The 26817-nt window shown below is 44.4% G+C and overlaps 1 protein-coding gene across 12 annotated transcripts in view; it reads right to left on the bottom strand.

Annotated features, from left to right (window-relative positions):
* The window catches only part of LOC138760764 (protein sel-1 homolog 1-like), a 107923-nt gene that overhangs the window by 32636 nt on the left and 48470 nt on the right, over window positions 1-26817 (bottom strand). For 10 of the 12 annotated variants that reach the window (XM_069931819.1, XM_069931811.1, XM_069931809.1 and 7 more), the window contains 6 exons: window positions 24338-24500; window positions 17720-17773; window positions 16689-16748; window positions 16512-16593; window positions 10654-10808; window positions 2094-2150 (listed from right to left, as the gene is read on the bottom strand). In XM_069931819.1, coding sequence (XP_069787920.1) covers window positions 2094-2150; window positions 10654-10808; window positions 16512-16593; window positions 16689-16748; window positions 17720-17773; window positions 24338-24500 — 571 coding nt within the window. The remainder of the gene's footprint in view (window positions 1-2093; window positions 2151-10653; window positions 10809-16511; window positions 16594-16688; window positions 16749-17719; window positions 17774-24337; window positions 24501-26817) is intronic. The other 2 variants (XM_069931816.1, XM_069931818.1) reach the window with 1 other exon arrangement.

Here is a 26817-nt window from a genome sequence, read left to right as displayed (position 1 = left end):
CCATAAGTGTTGTAGGATTTGAGATATTCTGTTGTGATTTTCCTCAATATGGTCCAGAGAAACACTCCTTCCTATCAGAAGGAAGCAGTGCTTCCAAACATAAAAGAGACAAGTTTCTCAATCCAGTATAACGGCAGGTATATAAGGACAAAAGTTAGTTTAAACTGGAAAACAACAAAATTGGATCTAAGCAAAACTAGTATCAGACAGCACTGTTGATGTAGTAGTTAACGCAATGCCTTTGCAGCGAAACTGGTCAGGACCAGACATGGATTTGAATCCATGCTGTCTGTAGCCACTTTTAGGTGCTCGGACGCAGATAATGAGCCGGCAGACGCGGCTGGGGGAGTGCAGCTGGGACGTTCAGGTGGCCGCAGAGAAGACACCTTTCTGTCACCTGAACGTGTCAGCTGAAGGCTCCTGTGGACTGTGGCCATAGTCACTGCTGCGTTCCCTTCCCCTCTCCAAGCCCTGTATCTCTTTTGAGATTTTGATCTCTTATTTATGTCAGCATTTAATTGTGCCATCTTTGGCAGCCCTGCTTTCAGCTGTTAAGCTTCCGAGTTTTGGAAGCAAAGTATTATGTTTTACCCAGTTTTTGTTTATGTAATCTGATATTCCAAAGTAGCTTTTTTAAAAAACCAAATAAACGCTTTGCGACATAACCCCTTAATCCTGCGCCAGCCACTATAGCCCTGTACTCCCGCTCCAGCTGCCCCAGCCCCATGGTCCCGTGCCGGCCACTCCAGCCCAGTAGTCCCGCTCCAGTCACTATAGCCCAGTAGTCCCGCGCTAGTCACTGTAGCCCCGTAGTCCCGCGCCAGCCACTCCAGTCCCATAGTCCCGCGGCGGCCACTCCAGACCCGTAGCCCCGTGCCGGCCATCCCAGCCCTGTAGTCCCACGCCGGCCACTTCAGCCCCGTAGTCCCACGCTGGCCACTTCAGCCCTGTAGTGCCACCCCACGTCGTCCCATGCCGGCTACTCCAGCCCCTTAGTCCCACGCCGGCCACTTCAGCCCCATAGTCCTGCCCCAGCCACGTAGTCCCGTGCCGGCCACTCCAGCCCCGTAGTCCTGCACTGGCCGCTCCAGCCCCATAGTCTCGCACCGGTTGCCCCAGCCCCGTAGCCGGCTGCCCCAGCCCCGTAGCCGGCTGCCCTAGCCCCGTAGCCGGCTGCCCTAGCCCTGTAGTCCCATGACGGAGGGCTGTCAGGCAGCAGGCAGGGAAGGTGTCAATGGCGGGGAGGGTAGGTGTCAGCGGGTCCCGCTTTGCCTTGCTGCTTTCAGGTGCCTAGGGGGAAGCACTCCAAGTTGGAGAATATACCTCCCCGAGGAGGGTTAGGTAAGAGCTCCTTGGGGCTGGGTACTCCACTTTCAGGTGGACTCCCGACAGCCGCATTCGGGTATTTTAGGTGGCTTTACATTCGGGTATTCTGGCCACCTTAAAGAACCTTGTAAGGAGTTTATACTTTCTCCCTGTGTATGTGTGGGTTTTCTTTGGGGCTCTGGTTTCCTCCCACTTTTCAAAAGCGTACCGGGAGTGTAGGTTAATGGGGGGTAAATTGGGTGGCATCGACTCATGGGCTGAAATGGCCTGTTACTGTGCTGCATGTCTAAATTTTTAAATATATATATATAAAATGAATCTACATAATATTTTAGTTAATTGTTACTAATATTACTAGGTATCATGTTCAAGAATTCAAGAAAAACTTTTTCAGAAAGTCAAACCCATTGATGCAAGGAATAGTTGAGAGGAATTACACATTGGGAATCAAAATAAACAAGGAAAAGAGGGATATGTTCTTGGAAATTGAAGTGGATGATGGAAGAAGGTTGACATAGAATAAAACCCAAGGATTGACATGTTGGGTTGAATAGCTAGTTTCCCTGTTTTATTAATTTAGAAATATAAAATTACAGAAAGCTTGGGGCAAAGGAAGGCAGCAATTTGTAAGTTATTTTTTAATTTCACACCAGTCAAAACTGCAGTTAATATTTTTTCATATGTGTCATTATTGCTTCTTAAATGGATTGGAATTTCTTTTTTGGTTACCATAATTTTCAAAGAACTGTTCCTAAGAATGTACCTACTTTAAAATCTTGTTCTATTCCCTTGCCACCTGTCAGATGAAGCTGCCCAAGACCAGCCTAAAAAGGGAACATTTTTTAATCAAAATCAGATCATTACAAAAACAATTGGTTCTTCTTTGAAGGAGTAAATATTGAATTTTTACAGTTCTTAAATCTGAAGGATTTGCTGACTCTGGGTCATCTTATGACAGGTTGTAATATCTCATCAGGGACTGTGGGAACAGGCCGAGTGCAAGTGGCAGAATGAGTAGATTCCAAGCAGTGAAATAGCAGCAGGAGGGTGAGAGTAACCAGATGTTGTGGTCCGCCTTGGTACCAATGACATAGATAGGAGTAGGGATGAGGTCTTGAAGAGGGAATATAAGGAGTTAGGAAGGAAGCTCAAAAGCAGGACCTCAAAGATAGTAATCTCTGGATTGTAGCCTATGCCAGGCAGCAGTAAGGTTATGAATAGGAAGGTGTGGCAAATGAATGTGTGGCTGAAGAGTTGAGACAGAGGGAGGGATTCAGATTTGTGGATCATTGGGATCTCTTCTGGGAAAGGTTAGACCTGTACAGAAAGGACAGGCTGCACCTGAACTGGAGAGAGTCCAATATCCTGATGAGCAGGTTTGCTAGGGCTGTTGGTGAGGGTTTAAACTAATTTGGCAGGATGGGAGATCAAAAAATAGGGCAGAGGCTGGAAAGGATGATGAAATGTGTTGTGAATTTGTGTGGAAGGACAGGCAGAGGAGGAAACATAAATGCAGTCAATTTGAGGGTTTGAAAGGTGTCTATTTCAAAGCAAGGAGAATTTGGAATAAAGGAGATGAACTTAGACCATGGATCAGTACATGGAATTGCGATGTTGTGGCCATTAGAGACTTGGCTAATGGAAGGACAGGATTGGCTATGCAGGTACCAGGTTTAGGGGTTTTAAAAGAAATAGAATGGGAGGTAAAAGAGTGGGGGTGGGGAGAAGAATTACTGGTCAGGGATAGTATCACGGTGGTAGAAAGGAAGGACACTGTAGAGGGAGTGTCTACTGTGTCGGTGGGGGAGGAAGTCAGAAATAGGAAGGGAACAATCACTGTCCAGGGAATAGATGATAGGACTCCAAATAGCCCTTGGGACACTGAGGAACAGATAAGTAGGCAGATTTTGGAATGGTGCAGAAATTACAGGGATGTTGTTTTTGGAGGCTTCAACTTCATGAATATTAATTGGCACCTCCTGACTGCAAGAGGGATAGATGGGACAGAATTTGTCAGGAGAGTCCAAGAAGGTTTCCTGACACTGTATGTGGATCAGCCAGCTGACTTGAGGAGAGGTCATGCTGGACCTAGTACTGGATAATGAACCTGGTCAGGTGACAGATCTCTCAGAGGGGGAGCATTTCGGTGATAGTGACCACAACTCCCTGAAATTTAGCATAGCAATGGATAAGGATAAGAGCAGACAAAATGGGAAAGTGTTTAATTGTGGATGGGCTAATTATGATGGGATGAGGCAGAAACTAGTGAGAGTAAATTGGGAATAGATGTTTATGGGAGGAAGCACAGAGTAATGTGGAAGATGCTTCAGGGCCAATTGCACAAGTTTCAGATTTATCCCACTGAGATGGTTGGGAAAGGGAACCGTGGTTGACAAAACAGGTGAGGCAGCTAGTGAAAAGGAAGAAGGAAGCAGACATTAGAGTTAGGAAGCAGGGAACAAGAAGGGCTCATGAGAAATATATGGTTGCAAGGAATGAAATTAAGCAAGGACTAGGGAGAGATGGAAAGGGGCATGAGAAGGCTTTTGCAAGTAAGACAAAGGAGAACCCAAAGGCATTCTATGCATATGTGAAGAATGGAAGGATGATGAGAATGAAGGTGGAGCCACTTAAGGAGAAAGGAGCCAACAAGTTTGTGGATGGGGAGGAGGTTGGGGATGTCCTAAATGAATACTTTGCTTCAGTATTCAGCAGGGAAAAGGACCTTGATCAGGGTGAGGTCAGACAAGAACAGGCTTGTGGGCTGGATGATGTTGAGATTAGGAAAGAGGAAGTGCTGGATCTTCTTAAAAACATTAAGATTGATAAGACCCCGGAGCTAGATGCGGGCTACCCCAGGTTGTTGTGGAAAGGGAGAGAAGAGGTAGCTGGGATGAAGGACTATGATCTTTGTGTCCTCCTTGGCTACACAGGAGGTGGCAGAGCATTGGAGAATGGCAAATGAGGTCACCTTTTTAAAAAAAAAAGTAATAGGGGGAATCCTGGAAACTATGGACCAGTGACACTTACGTCAGTGGAGTGCAAACTATTAGAGAGAATTCTTCAGGACAGATTTATGAGCATTTGGAGAAGTGCAGCCTTCTCAGGGTTAGTCAGCATGGCTTTGTGAGGGGAAGGTCATACAGTCATGCCTCAAGAACCTAATTGAGTTTTCTGAGGAGGTTACAAAAGAAATTGATGAAGGTAGGGTGGTATATATGGATTTGAGTTAGGCATTTGACAAGGTTCCCCATGAGACTTGTTCAGAAAGTCATGAGGCATGGGATCTTGGATGTTTGAATTACAAACTGGCTTGCCTATAGAAAGCACAAAGTAGTACAGGTACACAATCCTTTATCCGGAACCCTTGGGGGACAGTGTATTCCGAATTTCGTATTTTTCCGGATTTCAGAAAGCCAGATTTAAGTCTACCCAAATTTTGCTGCCATATCCACCCCCACTCCCTTACAGTCGTGCTGCTGGTCTCTCCCCCTCACCCGCCCAACTCATGCTGCCGGTCTGCCCCCCTCGCCCGCCCGACTCGCGCTGCCGGTCTCCCCCAACCTCACCTGCCCGACTAGTGCTGCCGGTCTCCTTCTCCTCGCCGGTCCGACTTAAGCTGCTGTTCTCTCCTCCTCACCGGCCCAACTTGCGCTGCCGGTCTCCCCCCCACCTCACCAACCCAACTCACGATTCTGGTCTCTCGCCCGCCCAACTCGCGCTGCCAGTCTCTCCCCCTCGCCTTGCGCTGCCGATCTCTCCCTTTTGCCTGCCCGACTCGCACTGTTGTCTCTCTCCCCGCTTGCCAGATTTTGGAGCTTTCCAGATTTTAGATGTCCGGATAAGGGATGGAAAGTATTCTACCTGGAGGTCAGTGACGAATGGACTTCTGCAGGGATCTGGGACGCCTGTACTTTGTGATTTTTATAAATGACTTCAAAGAAGTGGAAGGATGGCTCAGTAAGTTTATGGATGATACAAAGGTTGGAAGAGTTATGGATAATGCTGAAGGTTGTTATGAATTACAAAAGGATAGAGACAGGGATGCAGAGTTAGATAGAAAAGTGGCAGATGGAATTCAATCCAAATAAAATGAAAGGTGATGCAAGGTCAAACCTGAATGCTGACTACAGGGTTAATGGTCAGATACTTAAAAGTATGGAGGAAAAGAGGGACATTGGGGTCCAATCCATACATCTCTCAAGGTTGCTGTGCAGGCTGAGAGGATATTTAAAAAGGCCTTTGGAATGATGGGCCTCATTAGTTGAGGGATTTATTTAAAGAGTCAAGAGGTCATGTTGCAACTCTACAAATCATTGGTGAGACCACATTTAGAATATTGTGTTCATTTCTGGTCATCTCATTATAAGAAAGATGTCAAAGCCATGGAGAGGGTGCAGAGGAGATTGCCTGGATTGGAAAATAAGACTTATGAGCCAAGGTTAATAGAGCTAGGACTTTTCTCTTTGGAACGAAGAAGGATGAGAGATAACTTAATAGCAGTCCATAAGATTCTGAGAGGCATAGTTAGGGTAAACAGCCAATGCCTTTTTCCCAGGGTAGGAGTAGCAAACACTAAAGGTCATCAATACAAAGTGAAGGGGGAAAGTTAAGGGGAGACATCAGGGGTATATTTTTTACACGGAGAGTTGTGGGGGACTGGAATGCCTTGATAGGGGTAGAGATGGAGGATGAAACATTCAGGGCATTTAAGGGACTCTTAAGTACATGGATGAAAGAAAAATGGAAAGTTATGAGGTAGGAAGGGTTTAGTATTTTTGAGAATATATAGGTCAGCACAATATAGAGGGCTGAAGGGCCTGTACTAACTGTGCTGTAATGTTCTATGTTCTATGATCAGAATCATATCAATTTCGCCAAAGCAATCCCATCTTAAATCAATGTAGAAGAACAGAATAAGATTTCAGCAAACATTTAAGAATCAAAGCTGAAATAAGAATGTGAACATCAAAGGTATGTTCAGAAACAAAATACTGCAAATGCTGGAAACAGTGGGACTGATGCACAATCAATAACTCAAAACATTAAAGTTACGGAACTATAGGCTTTTATTTATAATAAACGCAGGCCATCCTGTGCTGTGACCCAGGCTTTCTGGGGACAGGTTGTGGTGTTGGAGCCTTTATACAGGGTCAAGAGAGAGGAGCCACAGGTCCAGCCACAGGACGAAAGAGTGTACAGCAGTTTACCACATTCACCCCTCTTTTTTTTTGTCCAGCAAGGCGACGTGGGGCACAAAATCTTACAAAAGTCTGGAAGGTTAAGTCTATCTGGCGGTCTGGTCTTGACAGTTGGTTGCTCTGTTGTATCTGGGGCCATTGATTCTTCCTGGACCTCCAGTGGTGTGTTGACCTGCTGGGTCTGTTGACCTGTTGACCTGTGGCGGGTTGACTGGAGTGATTGGGGCGGGGGCAAGGCTAAGGTACCATGGTATATAGTGTGCATTCATGGGAGGGGAGGGTGCTGTTTGGTGGGTATGCTCCTCAGGGTGCCCTGCACGCATGTGGTCCCGGATGGAGACAGTTTCCTTATGCCCATCTGAGTAGGCCACGTTTGCATATTGGGAGTTTCCATGGAGGAGCTGGACCCTTTCGACCAGTGGGTCAGTTTTATGGCCTCTCACATGCTTCTGTAGCAGGACTGGCCCTGGGGACAACAACCAGGATGACAGGATGGTTCTCGATGTAGACTTCCTGGGGAAGGAGAAAATTCATTCATGAGGGGTAGCATTAGTGGCGGTATGTAGCAGCCACTTGATTGTGTGAGTGACTAGAAACCCCTTGGACTTAAGGGTGGTGGGGTTCTCCCTTGCCATCAGGCTGTTCCCTTGGGGGTTATAACTAGAGGATCTGCTGGTGGCAATATCTCTAGCCAGCAGGTATTGGCGCAGCTCATCACTCATGAATGAAGACCCCGGTAGCTGTAGATGTATGAGTGAACAAGTTGTGCAGTGCCCTGATGACTGTGCTTGTGCTCATGTTTGGGTAAGGGATGGCAAAGGGGAAATGTGAATACTCAACGATGACCATGAAGAAATATACGTTGCGGTTGGTGGAGGGGGCCCTTGAAATCCATACTCAGGTATTTAAATGATAATGTGGCTTTCACCAGGTGCTCCCTATCTGGTTTGTAGAAGTGCGGTTTGCACTCTGTGTAGACCCGGAAATCCCTGATCATGTCTCTGAACTCTACGATGGAGTATGGGAGATTACGAGATTTGATAAAGTGGAAAAATCTCATGACACTGGGGGTGGCAGAGGTCATTGTGGAGGGTCTTAAGGTGGTCTTTCTGGGCATTGGCATGTCTCTTGGGATAGGGCATCTGTGGGCTCATTGAGCTTCCCTGGCTGATACGGAATATCATAGTGAAAGGTGGAGAGTTCAATCCTCCACCTCAAAATTTTCTCATTCTTTATCTTACCCCGCTGTTCATTGTTAAAAATGAATGCCATGGCCCATTGGACTGTAAGCAGAGTAAAATGTCTGCCAGCCAGGTAATGCCCCCAATGCTGCACCACCTGAGCCTCCTTCTCAATGGAGGAGTGTCAGATTTCAGGGCCATGGAGGGTATGGGAGGAAAAGGCCATTGGCTGACCTGCCTGGTTCAGGGTGGTGACCAGAGTGAAATTGGACACATTGTTCTTGACCTGACATGGGGCAGATTCATCTACCACATACATCATGGCTTTAGTGATGTCCACTTTTATCTGAATGAAGACTGCGTAGGCCTCTCTTGTTAGGGGGAAAGATGTGGACTTGATAAGTGGTCGGGCTTCGTCCACATAATTGGGCATCCATTGGGCATTGTAGGAAAAGAACCCAGGCACCTCTTCAGGGCCTTGAGGCTGTGAGGAAGGAGAAGTTCTAGCAGTGGGTGCATGCGGTTGGGGTCTGGTCCAATAACTCCATTCTGCACAACACAGCCAATGCTTGCTAGGCGGGTAGTGTGGAAAACTTATTTATCCCTATTGTAGGTGAGGTTATTTTATCCAGGTAGGGGAAGGTGGCACGCAGATCATTTTGTTCCACCATTCGGTTAATCTCTCGCTGGAAAACAGAGACACTGTTGGTAATCCTGAAGGGGACCCTGAGGAAATGGTAGAAGTGGCCGTCAGCCTCAAAGGTGGTGTACTGGCAGTCCTCCAGATGGATGGGGACCTGGTGGTAGTTGAATTTCAGGACATTTGTAGAAAAGACATGATATTGGGCAATTTGTTTGACTATGTTCGTAATGCAAGGGAGGGGGTACGCATCCAGCTGTGTATAGCGGTTAATAGTCTGGCTATAAGCAATCATCATCCTGTGTTTACCCCCACCCTTGATCACTACCACTTGGTCTCTTCACTAGCTGGTACTGGGCTCAATGATCCCTCATTCAGAAGTTGCTGATCCTCTGGTTTTATAAATGCCCTGTCTCCTTCACTGAATCACCTGTGAGTAGCTTACAGTGGAGGTAAGGTTCACGAACAGTGGTGGGGGATTGATATGGAGAGTAGAGAGACCCCGTGTCAGTTGGGCTGGTGGTGGTGGGGGGCAGTGGGGGATGGCGTCTTGATGAACTGTGGGTTGCCAATGTGGAGGGGGGGGGTGGTGGGGACTATCATATTACATTATGACACTCTTGAGGAGGTGACACTGAAAGTCCAAACCCAGCAGCACTGGTGCGCAGAGCTGTAGCATGATAAAGAGTTTACAGTTCTTGTAAGTCATGCCCTGCATGGTCAGCATCACAGTGGTGACTGCAGATCTCGGTTGAGTGGGACCTTGAGGCCAGGGTGACTTTATAGCTTAGTGGTTTTTCTTTAAGTGAGTAATGCTGCTCCATATCGGGGTGGTTGAAACTCTTAGTGCTCCCACTATCAAAGAAGCATCTTGTCACCTGATCATTGTTTGAGATGTCCATCATAGACAGGAGAGTTGATGTGGGCTGTTTTGGTCCAGCACCACAGAGGCTAGTGTTGGTTTGTTGTCTGGCCCATGTTGACTCATGGTCTGGGAGCATAATGGCAGTGCCCTAGTGGAGGCGTGGTTATCCCCTGAAATTGGTGTTGTCCAAAATGGCAGCCCCGTGTCGCGGCATGGTCTTCCCTGGAAGCTGATGGTGGCCAAGATGATAGTTCCCGTGCTGTGCATGTGGCAGGACTGGAACTGGAATGCGGCTGCGATTGACATACCTTCATGTAGTTCCCCTTCTTCCTGTACTTGGAGCATGTAGCGTCTTTCGTCAGGCAGCATTTTCGGGGATGCTTTGGTTGACCACAAAAGTAGCATTTTGGGAGACTGCAGCTATGGTGGTTTCGCTCATTGGCCTGTGGATCAGAGTCCTAAGATGGTGGCCCCCATGCGGCATTTGCTGAGTATGTTTCCATGTTACGGAGGACAATCTCCAGCGATTTCTTGAGGTTGATCGCCCCTCTTAAGCCTAACTTATTCTGCTCGAGTAGCCTCTGGTGCACGTAGTTCGACCTGACACCTGCAACACAAGCTTCCCGGATCATGTCCTCTGTGTTTTGGGCAGCCGACACCGACTGGAATTTGCATACTTGTCCAAGTCCACACAGGGCCCAGAGGAACTTGTCGTTCGATTCACCCTGTCGCTCTCTGTGGGTAGCCAGCATTTGCCTGGTGTATACCTCATTAACGTTCTCCCTGTACTGGTTCTTGAGTATGTTCATTGCCTCTGTGTACATTGAGGCATCCCTGATCATCAGGAACACTCGATCTCTGACACGGGAGAAGAGCAGGTGCAGCTTGTTTGCCTCCGTGGCCACAACTCCGGTGGAGTTCTTTAGAAAGATCTCAAAGCAGTGTAGCCAGAGTTCAAAACAGTCTTAGGCCTCTAGCAATTGTGGGTCGATCCATCTTATCAGGCTTCAAGAGTTGTTCCATTGTTGGAAAAAAATATTGTAAATAAAATTGATGTGCTATCAATAACTCAAAAGACTAAAGTTATGGAACTATAGGCTTTTATTTACAATAAACTTGAAAGTCATCCTGTACTGTGACCCAGGTTTTCTAGGTTATAGGTTATAGGTGTTGGAGCCTTTATACAGAGAGGAGCCACAGGTACAGCCACAGAACAGGGTGGAGCCAGATTAAAGAATGTACAGCAGTTCACCGCAGGGACAAAACAGGAAAATGTGGTGAGGTCGAAAAGCAGCTGTAATTTTGTTGCAAGAACAGTTCAAGGGGTTACTCCTTCTCCCATTTCTTTGGTTCTTATGTAAGGTTCTCCAATCTTTATAATGATAAATGGTTTATTCTTAAAATTAAATTGAACAGAATACTGATGGTGTAGCTTCATACCTGGGACTGAAGATCTCCCTTTTCTGCTGTAAACTTATAGTACTGATACCGATCTAAATCCATAATTTCACCATTGGAGCTAAAATTTTCTGTTCTTTCTGTTAATCTAATCTTTTCTGTTAACATCTCTCCATGAAGGGCAACGCTGTCAGCCACTGTGTGGGCAAAGAGAAATTAATTATCTTAAGGTTTGCCAGCATCGCTGTTAACCTACATGATATATCCAAATGTATAAGAATGCAAATAGATGTATTATTTATTTCATTGCATAAATGTAGTAAGCAAATAGTAATCTTTTCAATACTAGGATATAAAATTTAATTTTTTTTATCAGTAATGCAATCATCTCAGCCATCAAGCATTTAAAATATTCACGTACAAAGTACTGATGGAGTGACCTTCATGGTTGTGTTTAAAGGAGTGCTTCAGTTAGAGGTGGGCTTTCCCCCCTTACACTTCAAAACAACTGACATTTATAACCTTTAATATTATAATACGTCCAGCGGCACTTCACATGTGTTTTCAAAGTTTGACAACATGTACATTTAGCTTTATCCGTAGTGAAAAAATGTATTGCTAATACGTGAAAAGATACAAATATGATTGATATTAATAGATGGCATAATGAGATGAAATATTGTTTAATAATGGAAAAAATTAAATATGTTTCATGTGATAACTATAGTTTTTTATTAATAAGTGGTTGTTATACTCAGAATATTTACATTTCAATTTATGTTGATTAGATCTTAATATGTATGTTTAATTTTTCCTTAATATTTTTTCTTTCTTTATGGCTCTCCTTAGGAGAGTTGGCTGAAGGGGAGGGGGGGTTCTTTTCTTTTTTTTCCTTTTTTTATATATAAAAAATAACGTTCATGTTTATGGTTAATTGTTGTATATGTTATGTACTATTTGTTTTTTGAACGAATAAATAAAGTTTTTAAAAAAAGTTTGACAACAGACGACAACTTAAATGCAAATTCAGAAAGTGATGGTTGGGTTTTAAGGATCCCTTGAAAGGAGGGTGGTGGAGCAGAAAGGTTTATTGAGGGAACTCAGGAGGCTAATGTCTCAACTCCTGTAGGATATCAGCAGTTAAATGATTAAAGTAATGTTAGTGCAAAATATTGAATGTTGAAACTTTTAAATAAAAACAGGAAATACTATAAATAGTTAACCTAACACATAGAGTGAAAAAGAGTGAACATTCATAACAACCCTTACAATGTTCCCCTGGAAATCCTTTGTCACTGCCCTAAAGAAGAACAGGATTGTGGAGTTGAAAATCCTGAGTAAAGCAAAATTCCTGAATCTGTTTAGGGGATCAAAAGGTTGACCTGCTGACATTCTTCATATTACTTTGACTCCAAATCCCTTTGTTGCTCTCTTTGGATTAAGTGGGCCAACAGGTTTGATACTGACTATTTTGCAATCCCATGTAGTTGCCCTCACCTTCCTTATTGCTAAAAGGGCCATATTAATGAGATGGAAAGATGCTGTCCCTCCCACTCACATTCAATTATCTGTCTGATATGCTGGTTTGTTTGACTTTAGAAAAAAATAGATATTCCACTACTGAAATTAATCTTAACTTTGTTTCTTTATTGAGTTCCTTTCCTAATTATTTTCAAAATTTGTAAGATTAATTCGTTTCTGGTTTTTGACTCCATTGTTTACCTTCTTCTTTTTTAATTATTAGTAGTGATTTATTAGAATTAAGCCAGTAGCCTCTAAAAGGAGGGGATGGATAATCAGTATAGTGTTTTTTTCTGTTACAGTACTTCTTTTCAATGTAACGTAGATTTCAATACCATTTTTATTACTATATAAGATTTGTTAATATTTAATTGTCATGTAACATTTATTTGGTGAAACCAATAAAAATATTGAAAAAGAGTTAATGTGAATAGCCTCCTGGAGGATGAGCTGCCAGATTTGCTAATAAAAGATTTAAAAAATTATATTGTTCATTGAACAAAATAAAGTATTTGCATTTTAAAATGCACAGTTGGTGGAGTAGTTAGCGCAACACTATTATAGAGTCAGCAAATCGGGTTCGAATTCAGCGCTATCTGTAAGGAGTTTATGTGTTCTCTGTGTCTGCATAGGTTTCCTCCGGGTACTCTGGTTTCCTCCCCCCCCTTCAAAAACTTACAGGGATGGTAGGTTAAATGGTGTTTTTGGGTGGCACAGGCTCTTGGACTGGAAGGGCCGTATTAACATGCTGTGTGTATGTCTAAAAGCACCTTTCTTCGTCTTCGAAAATGCGCTTTTGAAATTTAGTAACAGTGCTTCATTTTGGTAAGAAGAATCAGAACAGGACATACGTAGTAAATGGGAGAGCATTGATGAATACAGAAGAGCAGAAAGATTTAGGAGTAACGGTACATCGTTCCCTGAAGGTAGAAACTCATGTGAATAGGGTGGTGAAGAAGGCTTTTAGTATGCTGGCCTTTATCAATCATTGCATGGAATATAGGAGTTGGGAAGTGATGTTTAGATTGTATAAGGCGTTGGTGCGGCCTAACTTAGAGTTCTGTGTGCAGTTCTGGTCGCCTAATTATAGGAAGGATATAAACAGAGTGGAGAGAGTGCAGAGAAGATTTACCAGAATGTTACCTGGGTTTAAGCATCTAGAGTACAGGGAGAGATTGGGCAGATTAGGTCTTTATTCTTTGGAGCGTAGAAGGTTGAGAGGGGATTTGATAGAGGTATTTAAGATTATGAAAGGGATAGACAGAGTGGATGTGGATAGACTATTTCCATTAAGAGTAGGAGAGATTGAAACAAGAGGACATGAGTTAAGAGTTAAGGGGCAGAGGTTTAGAGGTAACATGAGGGGGAACTTCTTTACTCAGAGAGTGGTAGCGGTGTGGAATGAGCTTCCGGGAGAAATAGTGGCGGCAGAGTCAATTTTATTATTTAAGAAAAAGTTAGACAGGTATATGGTCATTGTGCAGGTAGGTGGGACTAGAGAGGAGTGTTTGGTTCGGTGCGGACTAGAAGGGCCTAATGGCCTGTTTCTGTGCTGTAATTGTTATATATGTTATATATATGTTATATATGAGAAGAAAAATAGTGTGCCTCAACAGTGATTATCTTGATAGAATGATACTTTTAAGAAAAAATTGAATGAAATTACAAATATTTAGTTGATTAAAGCAGTAAAATGCAACATTAATTGCATTACTAATATTCAAATGGATTTTAGGTCCAAGCAAATTTTTCCATTGCAAAGAAAGAAGACAATTTTCGTGATTTGTGTACATTCTTTTTATTGATCCCCAATCTTTAAAATATGTCAAGTCCTTCAGGATAATTCTCTCATGCTTTTTCAAAACATTAAGATACTGTAGTGGCCCATGAACCAAGTCACGACCCAGCTCACAAAATGGCCGGCAAGCGTGGCGATCACAAGGGTCCTGCAGGGACCAATGGCCGTCACCTTGTGTGACCTCCCACATGATGGGAAACAGCGGGCAACGGTAGGAATGCTGGCCAGTCAGAGGCTGGCACTGCGATGATGTCACTCCTGTCATTAGAGGCAGGAAGTGAATAAACAGAGCTGGCAGAGCAATAAATCAGTCTTCGACCTCAACTCGACTGTATTTGTGTGTTGTTCTTATTCCACACTTAGCATAGCGCACTTGCTACATTGGTGACCCCGACTGGTCTAACTGGGAGTTGGACCCGAAGATGACAGACCAAGCAGCTCTCCATTTGGTCTCGCTCAAGCTGCCAATGTTCTGGGCATTGCAGCCACACATGGTTTGAACAGGATGAGGCCAAGTTCCACCTTTGACAGATCGCCCCTGATGACACTTGCTACTACTATGTAGTGAGTTCGCTCGACCAGGACATGGCAGCGAGAGTCATCGATTTCCTATGGCAGCCTCTGGAGCAAGTAAATACCATGCCCTCAAAGAGCTACTAACCTTACACTTTTGGGCTATCATGGCACGAGCGTGCTGCCCATGGATGGTTATGGGGACAGGGCCCCATCCACCCTCATGAGTGAGATGCTTGCACTGGCTGAGGGGCACAAGCCTTGCCTGCTCTTTGAGCAGATTTTTCTGTAGCAGCTGGCTGAGAATATCCGACTCTTGTTCACCGACAAGGACTTCAACAACCCGAGGAAAGTCGCAGCCCAGATGGACATACACTGGAGAGCGAAGAAAGAAAATGGCATCTCGTTGGCCCTGATCCCAGCCTGCAACAAGGCCACAGCAGACAGAGAGGCAAGTGGACCCCCCTACCCAGCCATATTGTTATTACCATGAACGGTGGGGTGTGGGGACCTGTCGATACGACCAACCTTGCGAGTTTCCGGGAAATGCCATGGTTAGATGTCGATAATGGCTGCAGTGGTTGGCCAACGTGACAGCCTCCTCCACATGTGAGAGTCTTTTGGGAAGGTGGTTCCTCATGGACACCCGGGCCAAAAATAAATATCATCTGACCGGGGAGCACAATTTACCTCGGAGCTCTGGGCAGAGGTAGGCAAACTATTGGGAACCCATCTCCACTATACCATGGCATATCACCTGCAGGCCAACGGGTTGGTGGAGCAGTTCCACAGATACTTAAAATCAGCCCAGTTGGCCCAGCTCAAGGGGTCCAACTGGGCGCATGAACTGCTTTGGATCCTTCTGGGTATATCCACTGCGCTGAAAGAGAACTTTAATGCCTTTTCAGCAGAAATGGTCTATGGCGCACCCTTGGTAATCCTGGGGGAGTTCTTGGCACTGCCAAGGATCCAGAAACCCCCATGGTGGCACTGGGTACCCTAGCTTCTCCACAGCCAGTCCAAATCTTTCGTCCCCATAGACTTGCACACCTGTGAATATGTTTTTATGCGAAGGGGAGCAAACCAGGCACCCCTCCAACGGCCATACAAGGGGCCATACAGAGTTGTCAGGCATAATGGGTCAAGGTGTCTATTTGATATTGGTAGCAAGAGGAAACCTTCACCCTCGACCACCTGAAACTGGACCATATAGACATTAGCCAGCCAATCAAAACTCAGCCCCCACAACTCAGAGGTAGGCCGCCTAAAGTGGCAACAGACACTCCGATCGCTGGTTATGGGGGGGTGGGGAGATGTCGTGTAGCAGCCTGCGAATCGAGTTGTGACCCAGCTCACAAAATGGCCGGTGAATGCGGCGATGGTGAGGATCCCGCAGGAACCAACGGCCAGCATCCCATGTGACCTCCTGCACGGAGGGAAACAGCAGGCAATGGCAGGAATGCCAGCCATTTGGATGTCGGCACTGCAATGATGTCACTCCTGTCGTCAGAGGCAGGGAGTGAACATAAATAGAGCTGGCAGAGCAATAAATCAGTCTTTGACCTTGACTGTGTGTGTTGTTCTTACTCCACACTTCACGTAGCGCGCACGCTACAAGACCACCTGCATATATGTCAGACTAAAGGCCAACTTAAATACCTCCTGACATGTACATTTTTCCAAGTAAATTATAAGCAGATCTACAGATCTATGCCGTCAAGTTTATTTTGCGCTGAGTTTTTTAAAATTTCACCTCTTTTGCTTAGACCTGAAATTTCTCTTGGATAACTTCCCTACCCACTTCTAACCATATCAGATCATATTCCTCACAAATACATGATCTTTGCAAACATTTAGGAATATATGAAGCAGCTTCCCAGATTTCGTAGCATATGAATTCTGAAAATTATTTCAGTGTAATCTTATTGAAAACTTCGACTACTTGAAAGACAACCAATATTTTCCATATGAACTGATTTTGGAGAAGAGGCCTGTGTAGTGTCTCAGGATCTGTTGAACTGACTGGCTGAATCTGTGTCGTAAATATTATGCTATACCAAGTAATTACCATATTTTGCTGTAGTTCTGTAATGAATGAGAGCTGCTTCACAGTGCCGTGGAAGATTAATTCCATTAAGATACCTGTAGCCCTGTTAAAACAGATATCATTAATACATCTAAAAATACTGCTTATTTATGATTTATTATGTCTCATCAAAATTTGTTAAAACATAAATACACCTACCAAAATCATATGTGCCACTAAGTTTCCACCCAGTGCAGCAAATGTATAATACACCAGGGCCTGAAAAATATTTTGAGCAAAACTGGTGCTTAATGCCAAATATGTCTACAAACTAGCCTCAGTGGTAACAAAATGAATTATAATGCAATTAGCTTGACAATACATGCAGAGAGACTCAGAAGTAGATACAATATTTGTCAATTGTTTCAATAATAATAGTTCTTGCATATTTACATTAAAAATGTGGCAAATAACATCTGTCACTTTGCATCGTGCTCAGAAAATTAGTCTCGTCCAAAGTATATAAGGGTCTCAATGCAAAATGTAGGCAATAAATGCCAAAGGATGTTATGATCAGTGAAATGCATAAATTCAAACTTTCTGTTCTGTTTCAGTGAAGCCCATTGGACAAAAATATTATTCTCCATTATTCTGAAGATTTTCCTGTCTTACAGGAATCTATACTTGTGGTGTCTATATTCAATCTTGAGCAACAATGTTATTTCTAATCCTAGGCTGTTTTTCTGTATCTGCACATGAGATTGCTTGAATTTCAAAGAAAGCTGGTGTATTGATTCAATGCTTAAATTCCTTATGGACTCTTAAATGAAGTTGAAGGACTGCTTATTCACATATATTTTTTATTCTGTTACAATGTGAACCACGATGATAGATTTCTCATCGTGATAATTGTTTTCTTGCAATTTTAGTACTTAATTTGGTTGCAATTTTTCACATTGTCTTTTTTGTGTTTTATGAATATGAATAGAACAGAATAACTTTGCAATATTGTGCTCTGATACATCTTGTCATTATCAAAAACAGTCTCCCAAAATGTTACTCATACAATGTTCTTAAAAATGATGGCTGTGAAATCACTGAGAAAATAAACAATCCACACTCTTAATAGAATTAATTCTTCCTGCAAGCCATCCATTTTTGCCTGAGCTTATCAAAGCCTCTCATATGAAAAAAAAACCAATGACTGACAGAACAATGATTAGGGATATGGACAAAAAGCCTATTCTTACCTTAGGTTGGTTGGAGCTCACACCAATACCAGTGGCATACATAAAACCTAACGCCTGATAAAACATTAAAAACACTGATATAAAACCTTCCGACATACTCATAGAATGTTAATATAATTTTAGACTTTAAATATTCATAAAGGCAATTGATTGCCAATGTGATATATATTTAATAACTTTTTATCCATTTGAAGAAATTGTTATCTATACAGTAATTAAAAAAGCTTCTTTAAGAACAATAAAGAAAACAAATAAATCAATTCTCATTCAATTGAAAGAATATATTGAAATATTTACTTCAAACTTTCACCTGTGAATATATTTTTCAAGCCAAAAAGATTATAATTTTGAAAATGTCACCCCACTATTCAAGATGGGTGGGAGACAGCAGAAAGGAAATTATCGACCGGTTGCAAGGTGTTCTAAGAGATCAGATATACAATTATTTGGAGAGCCAGCAACTGATTAGGGATAGTTAACATGGCTTTGTGAATGGTCATGTTTAACCAATCTTATAGAGCTTTTCAAGGAGATTAAAAGGAAAGTTGATGAAGGAAAGGCTGTGGATGTGTGGATTTTAGTAAGGCCTTTGACAAGGTCCCGCATGGGAGGTTAGTCAGGATGTTCCGATGCTAGGTATTTATGGTGAAGTAGTGAACTAGGTTTGACTGAATGGGAGAAGCCAGAGAAGAGTGGTGGACGATTGCTTCTCAGACTGGAGGCCTGTGACTAGTGGTGTGCCTCAGGGATTGGTCCTGTGACCATTGTTATTAGTCATCAATCATCTGGATGTGGTAAATTGGATCAACAAGTTTGCAGATGACACAAAGATTGGAGGCGCTGCAGGTAGTGAAGAAGGTTTTCAAAGCTTGCAAATGGATCTGGACCAGCTGGAAAAATTGGCTGAAAAATGGCAGATGGAATTTAATGCAGAGAAGTGCGAAGTGCTGCATTTTGGAAGGACAAACTAAGAAAGGACATACATGGTAAATAGTAAGGCACTGAGGAGTGCAGTAGATCACAGGGATCTGGGAATACAGATAAATCATTCCCTCAAAATGGCATTACAGGTGGATAGGGTTGCAAAGAGAATTTTTGGTATATTGGCCTTCATAAATTAAAGTATTGAGGTTAGGAGTTAGAATGTTATGGTGAAGTTGTATAAGATATTGGCAAGGCAAAATTTTGAGTATTGTGTGCAGTTTTGGTCACCTAACTACAGGAAAGATTGTAGCAAGATCGCTAAAGCTACAGCTAGGTTATAGCTCTCGGTTATAGTCCTAAGGCTGTAGCTCAAATCTGCAAGAGAAGAAAGACACACACACCAGTAGAGTGTATTCGACACTTAGTTTATTCAGTGCCAGCTCTGCCTTTAATAGTCAGCTCGGCTGTGTGAAAAATGGCCGGAGATGATTAAACTAGCACCATTCTGTGAAGGGTAATGGAATGCAAAATATGTAGATTAGAACTTGAAACTAGTTAGCCATCAGCTAGTGGGCCCTTTCTTATCAGAAGCCTCAAGGATAACGGAATCTGGTTTAAACTGGCAAGATGACCTAGGATATCCAATAGTAACCATTGCGCTTGCTTAATGAAAGCATGAATATTAACTTAGACGCCTGCAATGATGAGACTGCCTGATTAACATAACATGTGATGTATGATGAGGGAGGGACTGTGCGGTATCTGCAGGGATGGGAGTAGAAAGTGGAAGATTGTAAAGTATTGAAGTCCTGATTGGAAGGAACCATAAGGAGGTGTGGTGATGTTGAGCATGGTACTGTCCAAAAGAGTGATGATTTTGGACCTCCAGTGTGTCTTGGGACTAAGAAACATCCGGCTCTGCAGACCTGAAATAAAGCTGAACCTGTTCTCCAAGACTTTGTCTCCAGAGTAGTGATTGTGAACACTTTATATTTCACAGCTGCATCACCACCGGGGTGTGGCTTGAGTGGGCCAGCTGCTGATTGGTTATCTCGGATGCCCGGGCCCCAATTGGGCCCCCTGCGATCCACCTGTGGTGATTGGCCAGTTTCACTGCTCTGCTGGTGGCCTATGAAAATGGGCATTTCAGACCACATAATGCTTTGCCAGTCGCCGTGTTTGATGGCCATTTCCTGTGTTGGCCTGAAGTGCAGGCCATGGGTCGCTCCATGACCCCCTCCCCCCACCCACCCACCCAGCTGTTTTTAGGAGGTCGACCCCTTTGCCGTAGGGTCAGGTGTGTAATGGGCCAGTCAAAGTCCAAGAAGGCGGTTTCAACCAGTCGAGTGTGAAAGTCTCCTCCATGCCGCCAATGTCCAAAACACAGGTGGAGCTGTTGTGTCTGAGGACACAAGATGGCCCCTCATAAAGCCGTTGTAGAGGTGTCTGGTGAGCCTCATGCCGAACAAACACGTATTTACAGTCAGTAAAGTTATTTGGGGCGTAAGTGCAGGGTAGGTTGTGGGGTCTAGGTTTAGCAGGGGCCAGTGTGCCTTGGCACTTGCGTAGTCAAGACAATGTGGTTGCCAGGGGCTCCCCCAAGTCCTCAGGGGCCATCATGAATTTGCCCAGTATAACTAGGAGAGCGCCATAGACTAACTCGACAGAGGATGCCTCAAGGTGTCCTTGGGTGCGGTGCGGATGCTTAACAGGACCCAAGGAAATTCGTTGGCCCAGTTAGGTCCAGTAAGCCATGCCATTAAGGCTGCCTTAAGGCGCCTGTGGAACCTATCCACCAACCTGTTGGCCTGTGGGTAATAAGCTGTAGTGTGGTGAAGTTAGGTTACCAGGGCATGGGCTAAGGCAGTCCACAGATTGGAAGTGAATTTGGGCCCCCTGTTTGAAGATAGGTGTTCAGGGACCCTGAAATGCGCTACCCAAGTGTTGAGTAAAACCTGTGCGCATGTTTCTGTGGAAGCCTCTGATAATGACACCGCCTCTGGCCATCTGGTCGACCATGGTGAAAAGGTAACATGCACTTCTGCATACAGGTAGGGGCCCCACAATAACAATGTGTATGTGGCTGAAGCGGCAAAGTGCTGGCTCGAATGTCTGTGGTGGAGCTTTGATATGAGTCTGGATTTTGGATGACTGGCACTGAATACAAATCCTGGCCCACAGGGTGACCTCTTTGCGGAGGCCATGGCAGACATACCTGTTTGCCAACATTTTGACTGTAGTCCTGATGGCGGAGTGAGCCAAGTTGTGGACCGAGTCGAAACCCACCTCTTCCATGCAGACAGAATGACAGGATGAGGTTTACCTGGCGAGGTGTTGCAGAGCAGCGTGCAATTGCCAGGGGTGATCTGGATGTCCTCCAATTGTAAGCTGGTGAGCGCTGTCTGGTACATCAGAATGTCAGGGTCTGCTTGCTGCGCATCAGCCAGGGCCACATAGTTGATGCCAGGAGTAGGATCGTGCACCACCAAGATAGCTGAATGGAATAGGGCATCAGCCACTACGTTGGATTTTCCGGCTATGTGTTCAATGTCCATTGTAAATTCGGAAATGTAGGACAGGTGCCGCTGTTGCCTGGCTGACCACAGATCTGACAAGGGGTTTGTGGTCCGTGTAAATTTTGAACTTCCTGCCCTCCAGGAAGTAACAAAAGTGCCGAATTGCCAGGTATAAGGCTAACATTTCTCCATCAAAGGCACTGTACTTGAGCGCTGGTGGCCTGAGGTGTTTACTGAAAAAGGCTAGCGGTTGCCATTTTCCATTCAACAGTTGCTCAAGTACATCCCCGATCGCTATGCTGGAGGCGTCTGTCGTGAGAGTGGTCGGGGCATCTGTCCGTGGGTGCACGAGGAAGGTGGCATTGGCTAGGGTGTTTTTAGTGGCCTGGAAGGCCTCAGTCACCTCCTGGGTCCATTGTATGTTTTTACTGGGTCCTGCCATGAGGGGAAGGAGAGGGCTCATGATACAGGCCACTGCAGGTATGAAGCGGTGATAAGAGTTGACCATACATGCAAACTCTTGTAGTGCATTCAGCATTGATGGCATGGGGAAATAGCGAATAGTGTCCACCTTAGTGGGTAATGGTCTAGCTCAATGTTGGTCAATACGATGGCCGAGGAAGTCAATAGTCTCTCAGCCAAATTGGCACTTGGTTGGGTTGATGGTTAGGCCGAAGTCACTTAGCCTGGAGAATTGTTTTAAGTGGGCAACATGCTTGGTGCGGGTGTAGCTGGCGATTGGAATGTCATTGAGATAGACGAAGGCAAAATGCAGATCCCGGCCCACTGCATCCATCAGCCTCTGGAAAGTCTGAGCAGCATTTTTTTAACCCGAAGGGCATGTGGAGAAATTCAAACAATCCAAAGAGGGTTAAGATGGCGGTTTTTGGGATGTCTTCAGGGTGTACTGGTATCTGGTGATAGCACCTGATGAGGTCGACCTTTGAGAATATCCGTGCCCTTGCAGGTTAGTGGTGAAGTCTTGGATATGGGGCATGGGATATCGTTCCGGAATGCACGGCCTCCAACCACCCACTGCTTTGGGGAACATGTGGAGAGGGGAGGCCCAAGGACTATTGGAGCGCTGGACAATGCTGAGTTCCTCCATCTTTTTGAACTTGTCCCTGGCTAGGTTGAGTTTCTCGGGGGGAGATGTCGTGCCCTAGCGTTGGGGGTGGGTGGGTGGGGCGAGGGCCCTCAGTAATGATTTGGTGCCTCACCCCATGTTTGAGTTCTGCCAAATGGAAGTAAGGCGTAGTGATGGAGGAGAATTCTGCTAGGACCCGAGTTAATTTGTTGTCAGCAGTACTCACTGAATGCAGGTGGAGGCTGGTGAGTTCAGTGCGTGCACCGGCCAGCACCCCTTGATATCCACCAGGAGTGAGTTGGCCCACAGGAAATCTACACCCAGTAATGGTTGTTACATGGCCGCCACCATAAACTTCCAAGTGAATTGTGTGTCTCTGAAATGTAGGGAAAGGTGCGGGTGCCGAATGTTCAGATTTTGGAGCCATTTGCCACTTGGAGCTCCCGGCCCACTTTTCCACAGTGGGTCTCCAGGCTGGTCGGGGGAATGACAATGTATTGTGCCACAGTGTCCACCAAGAAACGTCGGTCCAACAGGGAGTCTGATTGTGTAGCAGGCTATGTAGTTGGCTGGTCATCACAGACATTAACGACGGTTGGCCTGGATGCTTCCCTGGAATACTCAGGGGGAGCAGCATTGACAGACCTCGGAACTCCACTGTTGGAGATAGAAACAGTACTGCTCACCTGTGGGCCAGATGTCCTAGGGCAGCCTCTTCAGGAAGATCTGCTGGATCAGTGGGCAGGAGGTGTTGAGATTGAGCATGTTGCTCATGAGAGTGCAAGGGACCCTGTCCCCCAATCTGTCAATATGCAGTAGTCAGGCAGGTCTTTTGTGCTTCGAGAGCCTGAAAGTACGGGTTAATAGCTCTTTGATGCCACATACCTCCCTTGTTCCAGGGGCAGCTGGAGGAAGTTGATGACACAGGCTGCGGTGTCCTGATCGCGGCCACTGATCATGTGGTAGTAGCGCATGTCGTTGGTGGAGATCCGTCAAATGGCGAACTGCGCCTTGGCTTGCTGGAACGACATCTGTGGTTATGACGTCCAGAAGCCGGGAAACTTCAACGTTGATCGCAGATTGGTCTTCAGGTCCAAAAGCATGGACAGAGTAGATGTAGAAAGATTGTTTCCCATGGTGGGAGAGTTGAAAATAATAGAGCATAACTTCAAGATTGTAGGGTGACCTGCGGAAGAATTTCTTTAGCCAGAGGGTGGTGAATCTGTGGAATTTGTTACCACAGGCAGTTCTGGAGGGAAGTTCGTTGGGTATATTTCAGGCAGAGATAAATAGGTTGTTGATTAGCCAGGGCATCAAAGATTATGGAGAGAAGGCCAAGCAATGTATTTGAGTGGGAAAATTGATCAGCTTATGAATGAATGCAGACTCAATGGGCTGAATAGCCTATTTATGTTCCTATGTCTTATGGTCTTAATCAATTGAACTACTAATGCACCATGATGCGCTATTGCAGAATATAGGCTTTAGTTTTCAACTTTCCAAACTATTCTCAGCTATTCTGAACAATGTTGTTATTTTCTCCATTGGAAAATGGGAAAATAACAAAGCTAAAAGGCATTTTAACATTCTTCCTCTCTTGCTTACTACCTTAACATTAGTTCCAGCATACTACTGGTTGAATGTACAAAATATTAACTGACTTTATGCTTGGTTAAACTATATTGACAGATAAAAGTGAGGACATATATCGTGCAAAGACTTTGATCCACTCGGTTAAATATTTAAAAAAACAATGTGGGTAAGAGTAAATAAAATTATACCTTAAATTCTGAAAAAAGATTATGTTAAATATTTAAAAACTATGTGGGTAAAAGTAAATTAAATCCAAACGTTTAAGTCTGGAAAAAAAAATTATTTTTTTTAATTAGGCACAACGTGGTTTCTTTTTATTATTGCAATATCAACTCTGAATCAAATTCATTTTTATAAGTAATATTCAATAAAGCTTAACTAATATTTTGTCGACACTGGAATGCCCTTCAAAAGGTTTTACAATTTTATACCAGGTGAAAGCAAATGACCAACTAAGTTTGGTCACATAACTTCTATGTTTATTTTCAAGCAGCTCACTGTTTGGGCTTTATGGGAGCCATTTTCTGCCAAGGCTTCAAAGAGATCTTTCGCTGCTGTAACATTCTGGCGGAATTGGTCCCCGAACAATAAAGCATAGGCAATTCGCTCCTTGGCTTTTGTGCTTCCGTTATCAGCTGCTTTCATCAAGAGTTTATAACCTCTATTTTGAAATAAAAAATAATGCTGTGAGAACAGAAAATATGTCCTGCCAAATATCTGCAGATGCAACTGCAACTAATTTCTTACCATGTGAATATTACTGAGGGCAGCATGTATTAAAATAAGCATGACTTTGTACAAGTTACCACCTCGACAATAGAAGTCAGACTCTTGATACAAATGACCACATCTACTATAGAAGTCAGAGGACTGCCTGAAGAGAAATTTCACCTTTAAATTAATTGTTTTTGGTATTATCTTTGATCATGGAAATCTAACAAATCTTATGAGATATTCCTCTTGTTAAACCAGGGATCAAATATAGTTTCCTGTTGAAACAAGGTTAATAAAAAGGAGTAATTGTATCAGAGTTGAGAGTTGTCACTATCCTAACTTACTATTAGTCATTATTATATGTAATTTTAAGATTTTATAATGAGTACACTTAAATAGCAAAATAGAAAAAGTGGACCTCTCAGCACCTTCAATGCAGTGGAGGTTGAGAAGGGCAAAACTAAGGAGCTACACCACCACTAATCACTGTTTGGCATGAACATTGTACAATCAGTTTTCAAGGGAAATCTTTAAATCTTTCAGTTTTCAAGGGAAATCTTTAAATTTATAAATATAAAAGCAGAAAATTCTTCAACCTCTTCTGCTTAGTATCCATTTCAGTAGGATTACAGGTACACAATCCTTTATCTGGAACCCTTGGGGGACAGTGTGTTCCGAATTTCGGATTTTTCTGGATTTCAGAACAAAAGCCACCTGCCCCAGATTTAAGCCCATGCGAATTGTGCTGCCATATCCACCCCTTTCCAGTCACTGTCTCTCTCCTCCCCCCGCCTGCCCGTGTTGCACTGCCGTCTCTCTCCCTCCCGCCCGCCCGAGTCGCGCTGCCCTTTCTCTCCTCTCCCCTACCCACCCGAGATGCGCTGCTGTCTCTCTCTTCCCCCCCCCGCCCACCCACCCGAGTCATGTTGCCGTCTCTCTCCTCGCCCCCGCCCCCCCAGGACGCGTTGCCATCTCTCTCCCCCCACCCACCCGAGTTGCGCTGCTGTCTCTCCCCCACCCACCCCCCCAGCACAACCTAGTCACACTGCTGTCTGTCTCTCTCTCCACCCCTCTCTCCGCTATACCAGCACTAGGAAAAAAATGCTGGTTTTTGGAGCTTTCTGGATTTAGATGTCCGGATAAAGGATTGTGTACTTGTACCACACTTTGTAAAATACCTGAGAAAAATTTATTATAAAATTATCATATAAATTGTTCTGTTTTAATTACAATAAATCAAAAAATTAAATGTTAATTTGTGATTACCATGAAAATGAGCTCTGAGAATTAAAATAGGCTAGTTAATAGTCAATAATGATTTAAGTTTTTGGTGATTTCATGTTCAGCTTTATTAATTGAATAAGTTGTAAAAGCTTAAAGAAAATGTGTTAATTATGATTGGCACAGTTAGCGCGATGCAATTACAGCACCAACAATCCGCTGTTCGAACCTGGTGTGCAAGAAGTTTATACATTCTCCCTGTGGGTTCCTTCCAGAAACTCATTTCCTCCCACCATTCAAAACATATGGGGGTGTGCAGTGATATGTATATAGTGCTGCATAAGTGGCTGATCAACCCACTGATGACTCAACCCCATGTAACCCCTCCTCCTGTGACCTGGGCATAAAGGTCGACCTCCCTACCCCCTTCCATTCATTTGAGCACATGGAGTTGGGCCAGCAGAAATCTAATGTGTATTGAAGCCTATCGTTTCTCACTCAGTCTTTAGAGTCATTGAGAGTGCGTATAAATTTAATACACATTAATTTTCAACATGGGATGGACAAGCTGCTGAGATCTGACCACCTCGAAATTGATCCACAGATGCCCGGAGCTGCTGAATGGTATGAGCAGTGGATCGCCTGCTTCACAAACTTCCTCAAAGTCGCAGCGGGCCTGGTAGACTCGGATGAAAAGAAACTCAAGGTCGTGCAAGCCAGAGTTGGCCACCGAGCTTACCTGGGGATCGGAGCAGCACGACCTGCCCAGAGGCCATGGCTGAACCTCCTCCGACCCCGGGTAAATGAGGTGTACTCACGGTATAGGCTAGCCTCGAGGAGACAGCAACCTGGTGAATCCATGGTCGAGTTCCTCCGAGCGCCATACAACCTGGGGAGAGACTGCTGGGGCACTGCTATAGCCCCCATGCCCATAGCCCAGTGCATGGAGGTGCTGGTCCAAGATGCCTGCATGGCTGCAGTGAAGTCTGACTACATTCGCCAACGAGGAGGACAAACTGCCACTGACGAGAGCCTTCCAGCTT

This window comes from Narcine bancroftii, chromosome 4 (genome assembly GCF_036971445.1).
Source record: "Narcine bancroftii isolate sNarBan1 chromosome 4, sNarBan1.hap1, whole genome shotgun sequence".
Taxonomy (NCBI): Eukaryota; Metazoa; Chordata; class Chondrichthyes; order Torpediniformes; family Narcinidae; genus Narcine; species Narcine bancroftii.
The sequence above is the reverse complement of the archived record's forward strand: the minus strand, read 5'-3'. Positions and strand labels throughout refer to the sequence as shown.